The 12,049-nt window shown below is 41.6% G+C and overlaps 1 protein-coding gene across 1 annotated transcript; it reads left to right on the plus strand.

The window, feature by feature from the left end:
* On the plus strand, positions 1 to 8,768 carry frzb (frizzled related protein). Its single transcript, XM_061791437.1, has 8 exons — positions 1 to 446; positions 5,440 to 5,688; positions 6,323 to 6,358; positions 6,457 to 6,513; positions 6,608 to 6,673; positions 7,916 to 8,120; positions 8,195 to 8,258; positions 8,442 to 8,768. The coding sequence occupies exons 1-8, from the start codon at positions 233 to 235 to the stop codon at positions 8,499 to 8,501; spliced, it is 951 nt and encodes a 316-aa protein (XP_061647421.1). The 5' UTR covers positions 1 to 232; the 3' UTR covers positions 8,502 to 8,768.
* The last annotated feature ends 3,281 nt before the right edge of the window (positions 8,769 to 12,049 follow it).

A 12,049-nucleotide genomic window follows, 5' to 3' on the forward strand; every position in this document is an offset into this window, starting at 1 on the left:
ACGAAAAGAGGAGGGAGGGCGATAGAGGTAAGAGGGATAAGAAAGTGTGAAGAGGAGGAGGAGGAGAAGAAGAGTGTCCCACCCCTCTCCTCCCTCCCCTCGCTTGTATCCCGGGTGAGTGAGTGGACTTGGAGTCATAAGGACAGGGAGCAGATCGCCGAGCACACCGGCTCAAGGGTCCACCCTTCCTGACAAACTCCACAAGTACCGAGTAGCTCGTGCCAATTTGGCGATGAGGCGGTGGGGGACGTTGGTGGCGGCGCTGGCCGCCTGCTGCGCGCTTTGTCCGGGGGGTCCGGCGCCAGTCGAGGCAGCGGCGTGCGAGTCGGTGCGGATCCCGCTGTGCCGCTCCATGCCCTGGAACATGACCAAGATGCCCAACCATCTGCACCACAGCACGCAGGACAACGCCGTGCTCGCCATCGAACAGTTCGAGGGACTCCTCGGTCAGTACGCTTTACCGAAAAATACTCTAATTATGCTACAATTCCACTACTACCTGTTGCTTTAAAACTTCATCACACTTTAATGACAGAGCCGCTTGTTAAAGTGATGATAGTCATTTAAGTCACTCGTTTAGTTAGTAGTAATTGGTTTTACAAGGACAAAGAAACGTCTGGAATTGACAAGATTGTGCAGAGTAGTTTCGTTTAGGACAGGTTCCAGTCGCATCCGTGTCTTTGTTTTAGTCAAGTCTTCCTCGATGTTGTCTTCTTCTTCGTTATAGTCTAATCTTCTTCGTCAACAGCTTCATTTTCTATGAGTCTTTCTCCTCGTCTTCATTTTAGTCTAGTTTTCGGCTTCTTCATCTGTGCCTTCGTCACTCACCATCTTCATCTTTGTTTTAGTCCAGTATTGACTGTCCTCGTCTTCCTCTTATTTGTTTTAATCCGGTCATCTTGTTATTTTCTTCATTTTAGTCCTGTCTCCCTCGTCTTATTCGTTGTCATCTTCGGAATTAGTTTTAGTCCGGTCCCTCTTTGCAGTCTTCATGGTCTTGGTCTTTTTCTTTGTCTTCTTCTGTGTTATTATTGAATCAGTTTATAGTTGGGTTGATTAAATTAAAATAGTGTTGCAACTATCCGATTGTCCAATTAGGGGTCAGACCACGGCAAGCCGTTCACAAGATTTGTTTGGCACAATCCCAACTGAACTGGACTTCAGCAGTGACTCTTTGGCATACCATTAGTGGTACACACACCACACTTTGAGAATCACAGCTTTAGTCCATTGTATAAGTGTGTCAGTTTATGTTTGAATATTGTATTCACACTGCGACATTGCGTCCTGATGTGTTTCAAAGATTATATCCAGCAAGCTTCACATTGTCTCCTTGTTGTCATCCCAAAACATCTCCGCTGAGTCATGTTATCATATAATATCATATCAGTTTTATGCTATCAAATGTTAACCTGCTTTTGTGTGTGTGACCAGCTGGGCTGCTAGCCAGCACGCTCTGCACATTCCTCTGCTCCGCAAACATCTTATTTGACTCTTTTAAACTTTACCTTTAACTTGTTTGGATTTGGAAATATTTTTCCAGGGAAAACCATCGCTTTCAGGGTCAAACTGTGGACACCATAAGAGCGTTATTAACTCTTTGACTGGCAGCTGTTTGCTGTTTTGCAAGCTGAGTTTTCCATATAGCCGTTCAAGGGCATTTTGACTGACCTTGCAAGACCCACAGAATATTGTGTTCTATGACAATATAAGCAACAAACCTACCAAAACAAATAGTAGTCTATTCTTTTACCTGAAAAAAAATTATATTGTTTTCTCTTCTTTAGTAATCAGTGGTAGAATATGGGTTGGTTTCACCAACACCGGTTTCTGACCAAAAAGTGAATAAAACACAAATCAGGTCAAGCAGAACTGTGACTTTGACACTGATATTTTTTGCTTGTGTGACACCTCCAACTGTAAAATCACAAAAACAAGACTGAGGAAATGCTTTTGACGGCAAAAGAATCATTTATTTACAAATATTTTAGTTTACTTTCCATTTAACATTTATGGAGGTCGGGCAATTGAGAACATATTCTCAGTTGCAATGCCAAGCTGACACCCTCTTCTCTCAGCTTCAAAATGGTTTGCTTTTCTCCCACAGACAGCTCTCTGGACTTCATGTTTGCTTCATAGCAAATGCAGTTTTCACAGGTGAAACCCAAAGCCAAAAAACAAGCACGATCTAATGTTTAAGCAATGAATCTAAAAGGCAACAACTGAGCAACTAGAAACACCCAGTCACGTAGCAATACCTTTGCTCACGTGAAAAATGTGTGTTCAAAAAAAAGGTGCTCTGTCCTGAGTTGTTTAACATCTAGATGTAAATACCATGAAATAAATGCTGGAATTCAGAACTTTTGTCTCATATTCATCTTTTGATGTGAAATCCAAATGTCTTCAGCACACACATACAACAAGAACGAAGGAATTTACCTTGCCGTTCCAATACTTTTGGAGGGGACTGTATATATGACTACGAAATGTGCCGTGAGTGACGTTAAATCACTGCATGGCTCGAGTGGTACTCAGTGGCTTTTTTTACATGGGGTTCGCCATCCACTCGATGAACGGAGTCATATTTTCTAATGATCCCAACACGCACTTTCTACCACCTACCCTAACATATTCTCAGTTATACCATACATATACATACTCTGTTCGAGTGTTAGGGGCCTAAACTTGCCCGACTTCCATCGTGTTGGCATTTCTCTCCCTCATAATCGATGATTCAAGCAGCGATACGCCGCCTCATCTTGATCTCAAACTCAGAAGTTGTTCTGATCTCAAATCCAAAGTGATACAAAACTGCCATCTACTGGCATCTGTCAGTCATTACAGTGTTCTACAAAGCTGAATTTCACAGACAAGCAGGGCGAGAACCTCTTCCACGCCTGCCCGTTGAAAAACGGACTTGACGAATATTGATGGTGATTTTGTGTCTTGAATGTATTTGCTGATTGCGCGTGTGTTGAATGTATATCATCTTGTGTTGTGTCTGTTGTTATCAATTGTGTGTCTTGTCTGTTGATTGTTTGGTCTTGTGTTTGTGTGTTGATGGTGTCCACTTGTTTGTGTGTCGTCTTGTGCTGGTTTTGGATTGTCATCTTGTGTGTTAATTGTGTCACATTGTGCCTCAATTGTGTGTGTGCTGTGTCATTCTGTGTTTGTGTAGATCAATTGTTTTTGTGTAGTCTTGTGTGTCCTCATGTGTAATTGTGTCTTGATTGTGTGTTTGTTAATTGTGTTGTCTTGTGCGATTTTTTTGTCGTCTTGTGTTAGTGCTGATTGTGTGTAGTCTTGGGTTGACTGAGTGTCCTCTAGTGTATTTATGTGTCATCTTGTGTCTCCTTGTGTGTTGATTTGATTTGTCCTTGTAAAACCACAATGAAAAATCGCAGCATGAAGAGCTTGTCACTCAGGAGGCGGAGGTTTGCTTCCCAGACGGAAGCGGTTGGGAACACAGAGGAGCAGAAGAATGCTAATGACAGAGCAAAGGACGGAAAGAGGGGCCAAAAACTTCAGACGGACTCTGAACCGGCCTGACCCTGACAGTCCTCTGCTCACCACGCCCCCTTGAACGCACCGCAGAGCCTTTTACAACATCAAACATAATGTCAATAGGAAAGAACATGTTTATCGGTCACTCCAAAAGTTGAAACAATGGCCAGAAGCAAGGGGTGAAGAGAGTGGGCAGGGGGAGGGGGGGTGGGTGGAGTAAGTAAGAGTCTCACAACTCCTGTAAGGCTATGTTCATACGCCAGGTCAATTCCGATTTTTTTGCCCATATGTGATGACATGTATCCGATTTTTTTTCATGTCAATGTGAACAGTACTATTCCGATTTTTTAAAATATGGCCCAGGCATCTTTTGTACGTGGATATGAATCGGATATGTAGCCGATGCTACTGCAGTAGCCGTAGTGGACGTTCAGGTTGCGGTCATCCGACCTACACGTCATCAAAAGGCGTCAAACGTCACAAAAACAGACTGATGCGAAAAGCAATGGCAGATGAAGGAGTAGAAAAGAGTCATCAGCGAAAAGAAGATGCTTGAGAAGTGATAAATATACGAAAATGTTTGCTCCGGTTGCACAAAATCCTTGAAATTGCCACAATTGCATCAGCACTGAGGCCTACAAGAGGGGCCATATTACTTCCATAAATACATAGTGCCTAACGACTTCGTGTTTCGTGCATATGCGTGTCACTTCACGGACGCATCCCTTTCCAATTAGGATTTGTAATGTGCTACACATGTTATATTTTAACACCGCCACATAGATGGTAATCGTTAGCCCGTCTATGGCATTACGCATTACGTGTGAGCATTAAGCTAGCGGACTGAAAGCCAAAGTTAAGGGGTTGTTTTAAATACAACATTTTCTTTGTTTTATGTTTGATTTGACAGTTAACTTCAACTGGGAGTGGCATTAAACAGCTTGGAGCATCTTTTTTGAACAATTGTTCAATATTTGCCAAACTGCTGCTGAATGTAAAGTGAGTTGAGTTCACTGCCACCATTCAGCACTCGTATCTCTAATTTTTGCTCGCACGTCAAATACGACAACGGAAACCCCGGCCTGTTGAACATCTGAAGCTGTACATCAAGCAAGAATGGGAAAGAATTCCATCTACAAAGCTTCAACAATTAGTGTCCTCAGTTCCCAAACGTTTATTGAATGTTGTTAAAAGAAAAGGTGATGTCTCTCGCCCGAAGATTGCTGGGATTGCTGGGATAGGCCCCAGCACGGCCGCGACCCTAGTGAGGATAAGCGGAACGGAAAATGAATGAAGAGGTGACACATTAAATATATCAATATGCTACATTAGACATGCAACATTGTGTTGACATACAGTACATTAAACAAGCTAAAGTGGAGGGGTAAAGACATAATGATGTACAGTTGTGTTCATAAGTTAACATCTAAATTTGGGGAAATATGGCTGATGCCTGAATAGTAAGCATCATATTTTCTTCATTGCTACGTTTTGTTTAATGATTGTGCTATTTTGAAATGACTTATATTGTGGTATAATTTGAATCTCATCAAAAATAGAAATCCCTCGTTTATTGCAGTGGTTACACTCCAGACCACACTCGCAATGGACGAAATCCACAGAGTAGCGGCCAAGTATTTATGCTATTATTTATAGAAGTTTCACACATACTCTTACTCATCAATAAACAATGCAGTATAAGCAGGTATTATTTTTGTCCACTTGGGTCACCGTCTTTACATTCTTGACCAGAGTAACTTGGACTGTGAATGTATGTATCCCTTTTAAAGGTGGGTCTACTCGGTTGAGTGACGTGGAAGTGGACGTATGAGAACACACTGTTGTTGATATGTTACTGTATATCAGAAGTACAGACATATGATTTAAACATGCTACATACATATGTTTTTGTGACTATGATGTTGTTACCTTAAGGCACGGGCTGCAGTGCCGACCTGCTGTTCTTCCTGTGCGCCATGTACGCTCCCATCTGCACCATCGACTTCCAGCACGAGCCCATCAAGCCGTGCAAGGCGGTGTGTGAGCGTGCCAAGCAGGGCTGCGAGCCCGTCATGAAGCGCTACAACCACAGCTGGCCCGACAGCCTGGACTGCAGTGAGCTGCCCCTCTACGACCGCGGCGTCTGCATCTCGCCCGAGGCCATTGTCAAGGCTGAGGGGCCAGGTACTGCTGAAAAAGAACCAAAAAAACAGCAGCTATAAATACAAACAAAACATTATGATTGACATTTTCAGTGAAAAGAACAAAATGTCTTACTCAGTGATCAAACGAAAAATTACCACATAAACAGAATAGTACATTTTCACAAAGACAAATCAGTCCAAAAGTGATCAAAGCATTTAGTAAAATAAATAAAAATCCCCAAAATCAAAAGTACTTCCACAAAAAAAATCTAAACTAATATATATATATATATATATATATATATATATACACACACAGCGGCTGAAATAAGTATTTAACACGTCACCATTTTTCTCACTAAATATACTTCCAAAGGTGCTATTGACCTGAAAATTTCACCAGGTTAATGTAAAATAATAATAAAAACATTTTAAATAAAACCATTTTGTCATCTTGGTTTGTCTTTATCTTTAAACAAAATGTGTCAAAAAAGAATATGGTAAATTAAAAAAACAAAAGCATTTGCATAGAAATAAGTCCTTAAACAAAAAATAAATATTGAATGCCAAATGACATCACTTGACTAAGGAGTACATTCTGCCTTTGTGGAGTACATAATGTGGGAATTGGTCTTCAACGTGTGTCCCACTGAGTTGTGTTCTCGTGTTTGCAGATCCGTACTACCAGGACCCGGCCAGGTGCAACCCAGGTCAATTCAACACAACACAACCCAAACCAAACAAACAATATCAAAAGCATTTCTTTTTTAGAGAATTCCACAAAGTGAATTTTTAATTTGATTGACAGAATCCAGTCCGGACTTTCCCTTGGACGCCAACAACCTTCACTGCAGAGGACCCGTCGGTAAACTTACACTTTGGGGAGGCAGAGCTACCAAGAGACACAAACTGACCCTCTCCGTGTGTGTGCGTGCATGTGTGCGCATGTGTGTTTGTAGATCGCTGCAAATGTAAGACAGTCAAGATGGGTTTGAAAACCTACCTGAAGAACAATTACAACTATGGTGAGTTTATCTTAACTATACAACATAATATTTCATGTATGAGCTTACAGTGTACTATATATAAAAGAAAAATCTACAGACCGCTGTTCAGATGTCAGGTTTTTAACCATAAAAAAAATGAGACAAGGACAAATCATTTCAAAACTTTCAAAGCCATTAATGCAGCCTAGAACCTGGACAACTCAATTTGAAAAAATCATGACATTTTCGAGGGGGGAATACAACAAACAACTGTGATGATGCGGTTGGAAACAATGTCAAGAAAACCCTATTAGAACATCTGAACTTGATTTGGGGCATTTAGGGGTGTGTGCACTTTTTATAGCCACTGTATGTGGACTAAAGTATTGTGACAGAGCTTTTAAATCAGTCAATCAGAGGTCGGACTTGGGTCCTTAAATGCCCCTGAAGACATGTTGAACAATCGGAATGTGCTTCAAACTTTGTGGTAAAACTTTTGAGTTATGGGAGGAAGAACTTCCGTCACTTTGAGCGTGTCTGTGGGAAGTTTTGCAAATTTGCAAAACATTTTGTTGTCTTCAAAGTCACAGCGCACACACACACACACACTTCTAAATCCGTCGAATGCTGTAAAATTTCCCGCTGTGTGGGAAGTACGCGCGCTTCATTGCTCCCACAATCGGAGATTTGTCACGAGCTGGTTGCGGCTGTCGTGCAAGGCCAGCATGAAATGATGTTTGTGATTGGCTGGCATTAGTGTTGTATTTAAGGGCAAGTGTAAAAATGACCTTCACGTGCACTTGCAAGCCGTGGGAAAATATTTATTGTTGATTTGGAGATATTAACACCTGGAAAGTCCCCAGGAGTGGAAACACAGTCATGGTTTGCACTCCTAGTGACTTTCGCTCCCAACTCCTGCCCAATCACGTGACTGACTGTGATATTTAGTCCCATCCGGTGGGAATCCCGTAGGACACACGGGGCCTAGTAGAAATCCCAAAAACATGTCGGCTTGTACAACAGACAACAGTGGAGTCTTCCTCAAATAGTGTGTGTGCGTCCTTCTGTTTGTATCTCACCTTGTGTGCGTCTGTGCTTGTGAGTGTCCTTTCCTGGGTGAGTGTTCTTCTGTGTGTGCATATTTGTTTGTGCGCCCTGTGTTTTGTGTGCGTGCAAGTTGTCCTATATTACTACTGTGATTAGTATTTAGTATGTGTGAATATTGTTGCTGCGACAATTTCATTTCTCCCACGGAATGAATCAAATGTGTGATCCGCCCAGTGATCCGTGCTCGTGTGCGTGAGGTCCGTACGCGCAGCATGGAGCCCACGGCGGTGGTGGAGGTTCGCGAGGTCCTTAAGTCTTCTCTGGTACACATCCCCCGAGAAACGATCACTCTTCACTACTCCTCCTCGTGCCAATGTCCGCCTGTCACTGCCGGAGACGAGTACCTCATTATGGGATACGAGAACGAGGAGACGTCCAGGTAGGTCTGCTACGGTAGCTAGCTTAGCACCGTGATGGGAAGTGGTTGACAAGGTGGAGGGGCGTCTGTTGCAGGTTACTGCTGATTGACGGCTCCATCGTGCAGAAGTGGAAGGACAAGATGGGACGCAAAGTCAAGGTATGAGGTTCTGTCCTATGAGTGTGTGTGTGTGTGTGTGTGTTGGGGGGTGGGGGAAAACTGTTTTTTTTTTTACATCCATCCTTGCGTTTCTGTCTGACCTGGTGACCTGTGTGTGGGTCCCTTTAACGATAACAACGCTCAACTTCCTGTGTGTGTGTGTGTGTGTCTCCGTCTGTGTAGCGGTGGGATCAGATCCTGCAGGGAAAAGCCCGAGCAGCTCATCGCCGGAGTCGCCACTGAGATGGGACCACCAGTACGTGCGTGCATGTGTGTGCGCATGTATGTGTGTGTATATTGCACTATCACAAGTAGCTGAATGTAGTTCATTTATCTTTGCACAAACGCCATTTAGTGTGTGTGTTTGTTTGTGTGTGTGTGTGTGTGCGTATGCTGTTTGTAAAGGGGTGCGTGTGTGTGCACGTGTACGTGTGCAGCTTCTCACCTGGGATGTTGTCATCCGGGCTAATTTCTTGTTTTCCTGACATAAAGGGGATTTCTGCAACTTTTCATGAATGTTAGTGACTTGCTGTCCTCGTGCAAAAAAAAAAAAAAAAAAAAAAAAAAAAACATTTCATTCAATTGGTTAATTAGCTCTTTTGTCACCATATCAACATGAACAATATCAGATAAGATCATGTAAACACTAGACACTATTTTTCTTTGCTCTTTAAACAAGAACTGATGCTGCTCTTGAATGGATTCAGTTTTGCATACGATGACGTGGTTACTTTGAAAGAACCAAATAAAATTGAAAATGAAAAATCCTAAAAATAAAAAAACATTTTTGTTTTGAATAATAATTCATTTGTCTTTGGATTTTTTCCATATCAGTAAAAATAATTGTCAATTGAAATGTACAATTTTTTTTAGGGCCCAAGCAAAGCAGTATGGAGGCACCACTCTGGAGGGAAAAAAAACCCAAAAAAACCACAGAGCTTCTGAAGCCAATTTCATTTAGGAAGATGAAATTTGGTAGACATGTCTATTATGAGTAGAATCACACAAAAGTCTTAAGAAGCTGAGCCCAAAATGACACAGGAAGTGTGCTTTTTTGGATTAAAGTCGCCATTTTTAGGTCAATTTGGCCATTTTCAGGGATCCTTCAATTATTTTGATAATTAAACCCCCAAAGCCAGTTACACATAGCAACATGAAATTTGGTAGAAATGTCTATCATGAGTAGACCCACAATAAAGTATCAAGAAGCCATGCCTTAAAAGACAGGAAGTCTACCACTTTGGATTAAAGTGGCCATTTTGGGTTCAATTTGGCCATTCTCAGGGGTTCTTCAATTCTTTTGAGAATTCAGCCCCCGAAGCCAGTTTCACATAGCAACATGAAATTTAGTGGTAATGTCTATCATGTGAGAACCCACAAAAGTCTTAAAAATCCATGCCCAAAAAGGTACAATAAGTCTGCCATTTGGGTTCAAAGTGGCCATATTTGAGCCAATTTGGACATTCTCCGGAGTCCTTAAATTCCTTTGAAAATTCAGCCCCTGAAGCCACATGACATTTGTTAGACATGTCTATTGTAAATTAGACCCACAAAAAATTATTGAGAATCCATGCCCGGAATGACACAGCAAGACTGCTATTTTGATTAGAAACTGGCATTTTGGACCCAGCTCAAAGAGAACTCATCGTAGTTACATTGTCCAATTGCTCACAAATTGAAACCCTAAATAGTAAACAGCTGGGCCAAGATAAACTGCAAAAGATTTATGTTTTCTTCTTTGTGTGGAAATTGGATGACTCGCCATAAAATAGGGTAAGTCGGCTAGCAGTAAAAGGTCAGATAAAAAAGCAATAAAAAAACAAATAAAAATGTCTGTGTTTTGAGTTGAACCTCATTTATTTTTTAACATGGTGACATAAGGGAATGCTGACAAAACAGCAGTGCGTGCGTCTGTGTACGGGCCTAAGTCCAGCGGTTCCTACCTCCTTCATTTCCCACCGTGTTTTCTCAGCTGCGTTTTGGCCCCGCGAGGGATGAGAAAATGTTTTTGGTGGGGATTTACGGCCGTGCCGCCTCCTCATCTTCCTAATCCTGCTCGTCCTCGTGTCGATTCCAGCTGAACACACACCTGCCTGGCACACGTGAATAAGGCCCAGGCTGTTCCTGCTGCAAAAGAGCTTCTATTCATGCACACAAACATAAACAGGATATTGCCTGAGGGCATGAGTGATGCATGATAGGACACTAAAACATTCTGTCATGATGGTCATCAACACCAGTGTTCAACAACAACGTTACGGTAGCTAATGTGTGTAATGGTACCGAATGAGTGTGTCAGTTTCAGATCTGGCGTCATGTGCAAGTGTAAAGCGGGCCCAATGGGTTTGGGTTAAGACAGCACAGGTAACCTGGTACATTTACTTCATTACATTTATAATTTTTGGAATACATTGTACTTGTCAGAGTATTTTTTTTTTCTTTTACAGGAGTATTTTTCTTAAGAAGAAATTTTTTACTCTTGTTTTTACTTTTTGGTTATATTCCGCTCGTCAAACAGAAGCATACAGTCACATGACCACACACAAAGTCTCCGCTGCCTCATAGAAGCAAAGCTTTCAAAGTGATTGTTGTTTGTGAAACCAACAGAAAATGGCTATGTAATCTCTATCTGGTTAGTCTATTGTGCTCTTTCATGAATATAAACAAAGAAAGTTATTTTAAGACAACTTCATGTGGCAGAATTTGCCTTGTTACTTTATCAAGGTCTAATATTGGTAGGGAATATCTGAATTTGCACGTTTCCATTTTATATTTCTGTCTAGTTGACACTCATGCTTTGATTAAAATAAGTTACCATTTACTAAGTGCTTGAAGAGATTTTTCAGTGAATACTTAACTAATTATTTGGGGGATTACTTTTTACTTGATTCATATTATTCTGACTAACAGTACTCCAGAGTATAATTTGTAGCTGTGGCTACTCTACGCACTTCTGCTTATCGTTCGTTAACAATAAAGCCCTGACATCCCTGGCTCACGGATTGCCTCGTTACATGGAAAAAGTGGCCGTTTTGCAAGCAGGCATGTTAACAGTTGTTGTGCAAGAAGAAGCCTTTTGGATTTGATTTGAAGGTTACAACCAATAACAGTCCAGTTGCCTCATTTCAACTTTTGTGGACTACCATAACCTGGATGACTAGGTCAACACACATACACAACACCACACCGTCAACACACAAGACCACAACACACAATCAACACATTCACGGGAAGACAACAAAGTCAACACACACACAAAACCTAACACACACAGCACAGGCATGAACTCACACATTCAACACGCACATAAAATGACTGATGGACACAAGGACACAAACAGACGCCTGCACGCATGCGTGTACGTACACACACACATGAAACAAACAAAAAAACACGCACACGCGCGCACAATGAACACAGAAGACATTGTCGACATTGTGTAGTAGTCCTTTACACGCACACACATTGCTGCCATTTCACTACCATAGTTAACAAGTGTCGCTGTGAGTCTTTTGAAAGCAACAGCAACACCTGCTGTTCACATGCAGATTGTCGGTAAATGTAGGACTGGGACACATCCAGGAAGAGGAAAAGGTATTGATGGTATTTTTTTTGCCCATTTATGATGTCGGTCATGGCCAAATAAATAAAATTTTGTGGATCAATTAAACCTTTTTGTGAGCAAATGCAGTGATTTAATGTCAACATACTGCATTTAAGTGACAAAGTAACCTGTTTAAGCATTTAAAAAAACTTTTTTTCCTGAGCAAATGGCAACAAATAATTACGAG

Source organism: Phyllopteryx taeniolatus, chromosome 12 (genome assembly GCF_024500385.1).
Source record: "Phyllopteryx taeniolatus isolate TA_2022b chromosome 12, UOR_Ptae_1.2, whole genome shotgun sequence".
Taxonomy (NCBI): Eukaryota; Metazoa; Chordata; class Actinopteri; order Syngnathiformes; family Syngnathidae; genus Phyllopteryx; species Phyllopteryx taeniolatus.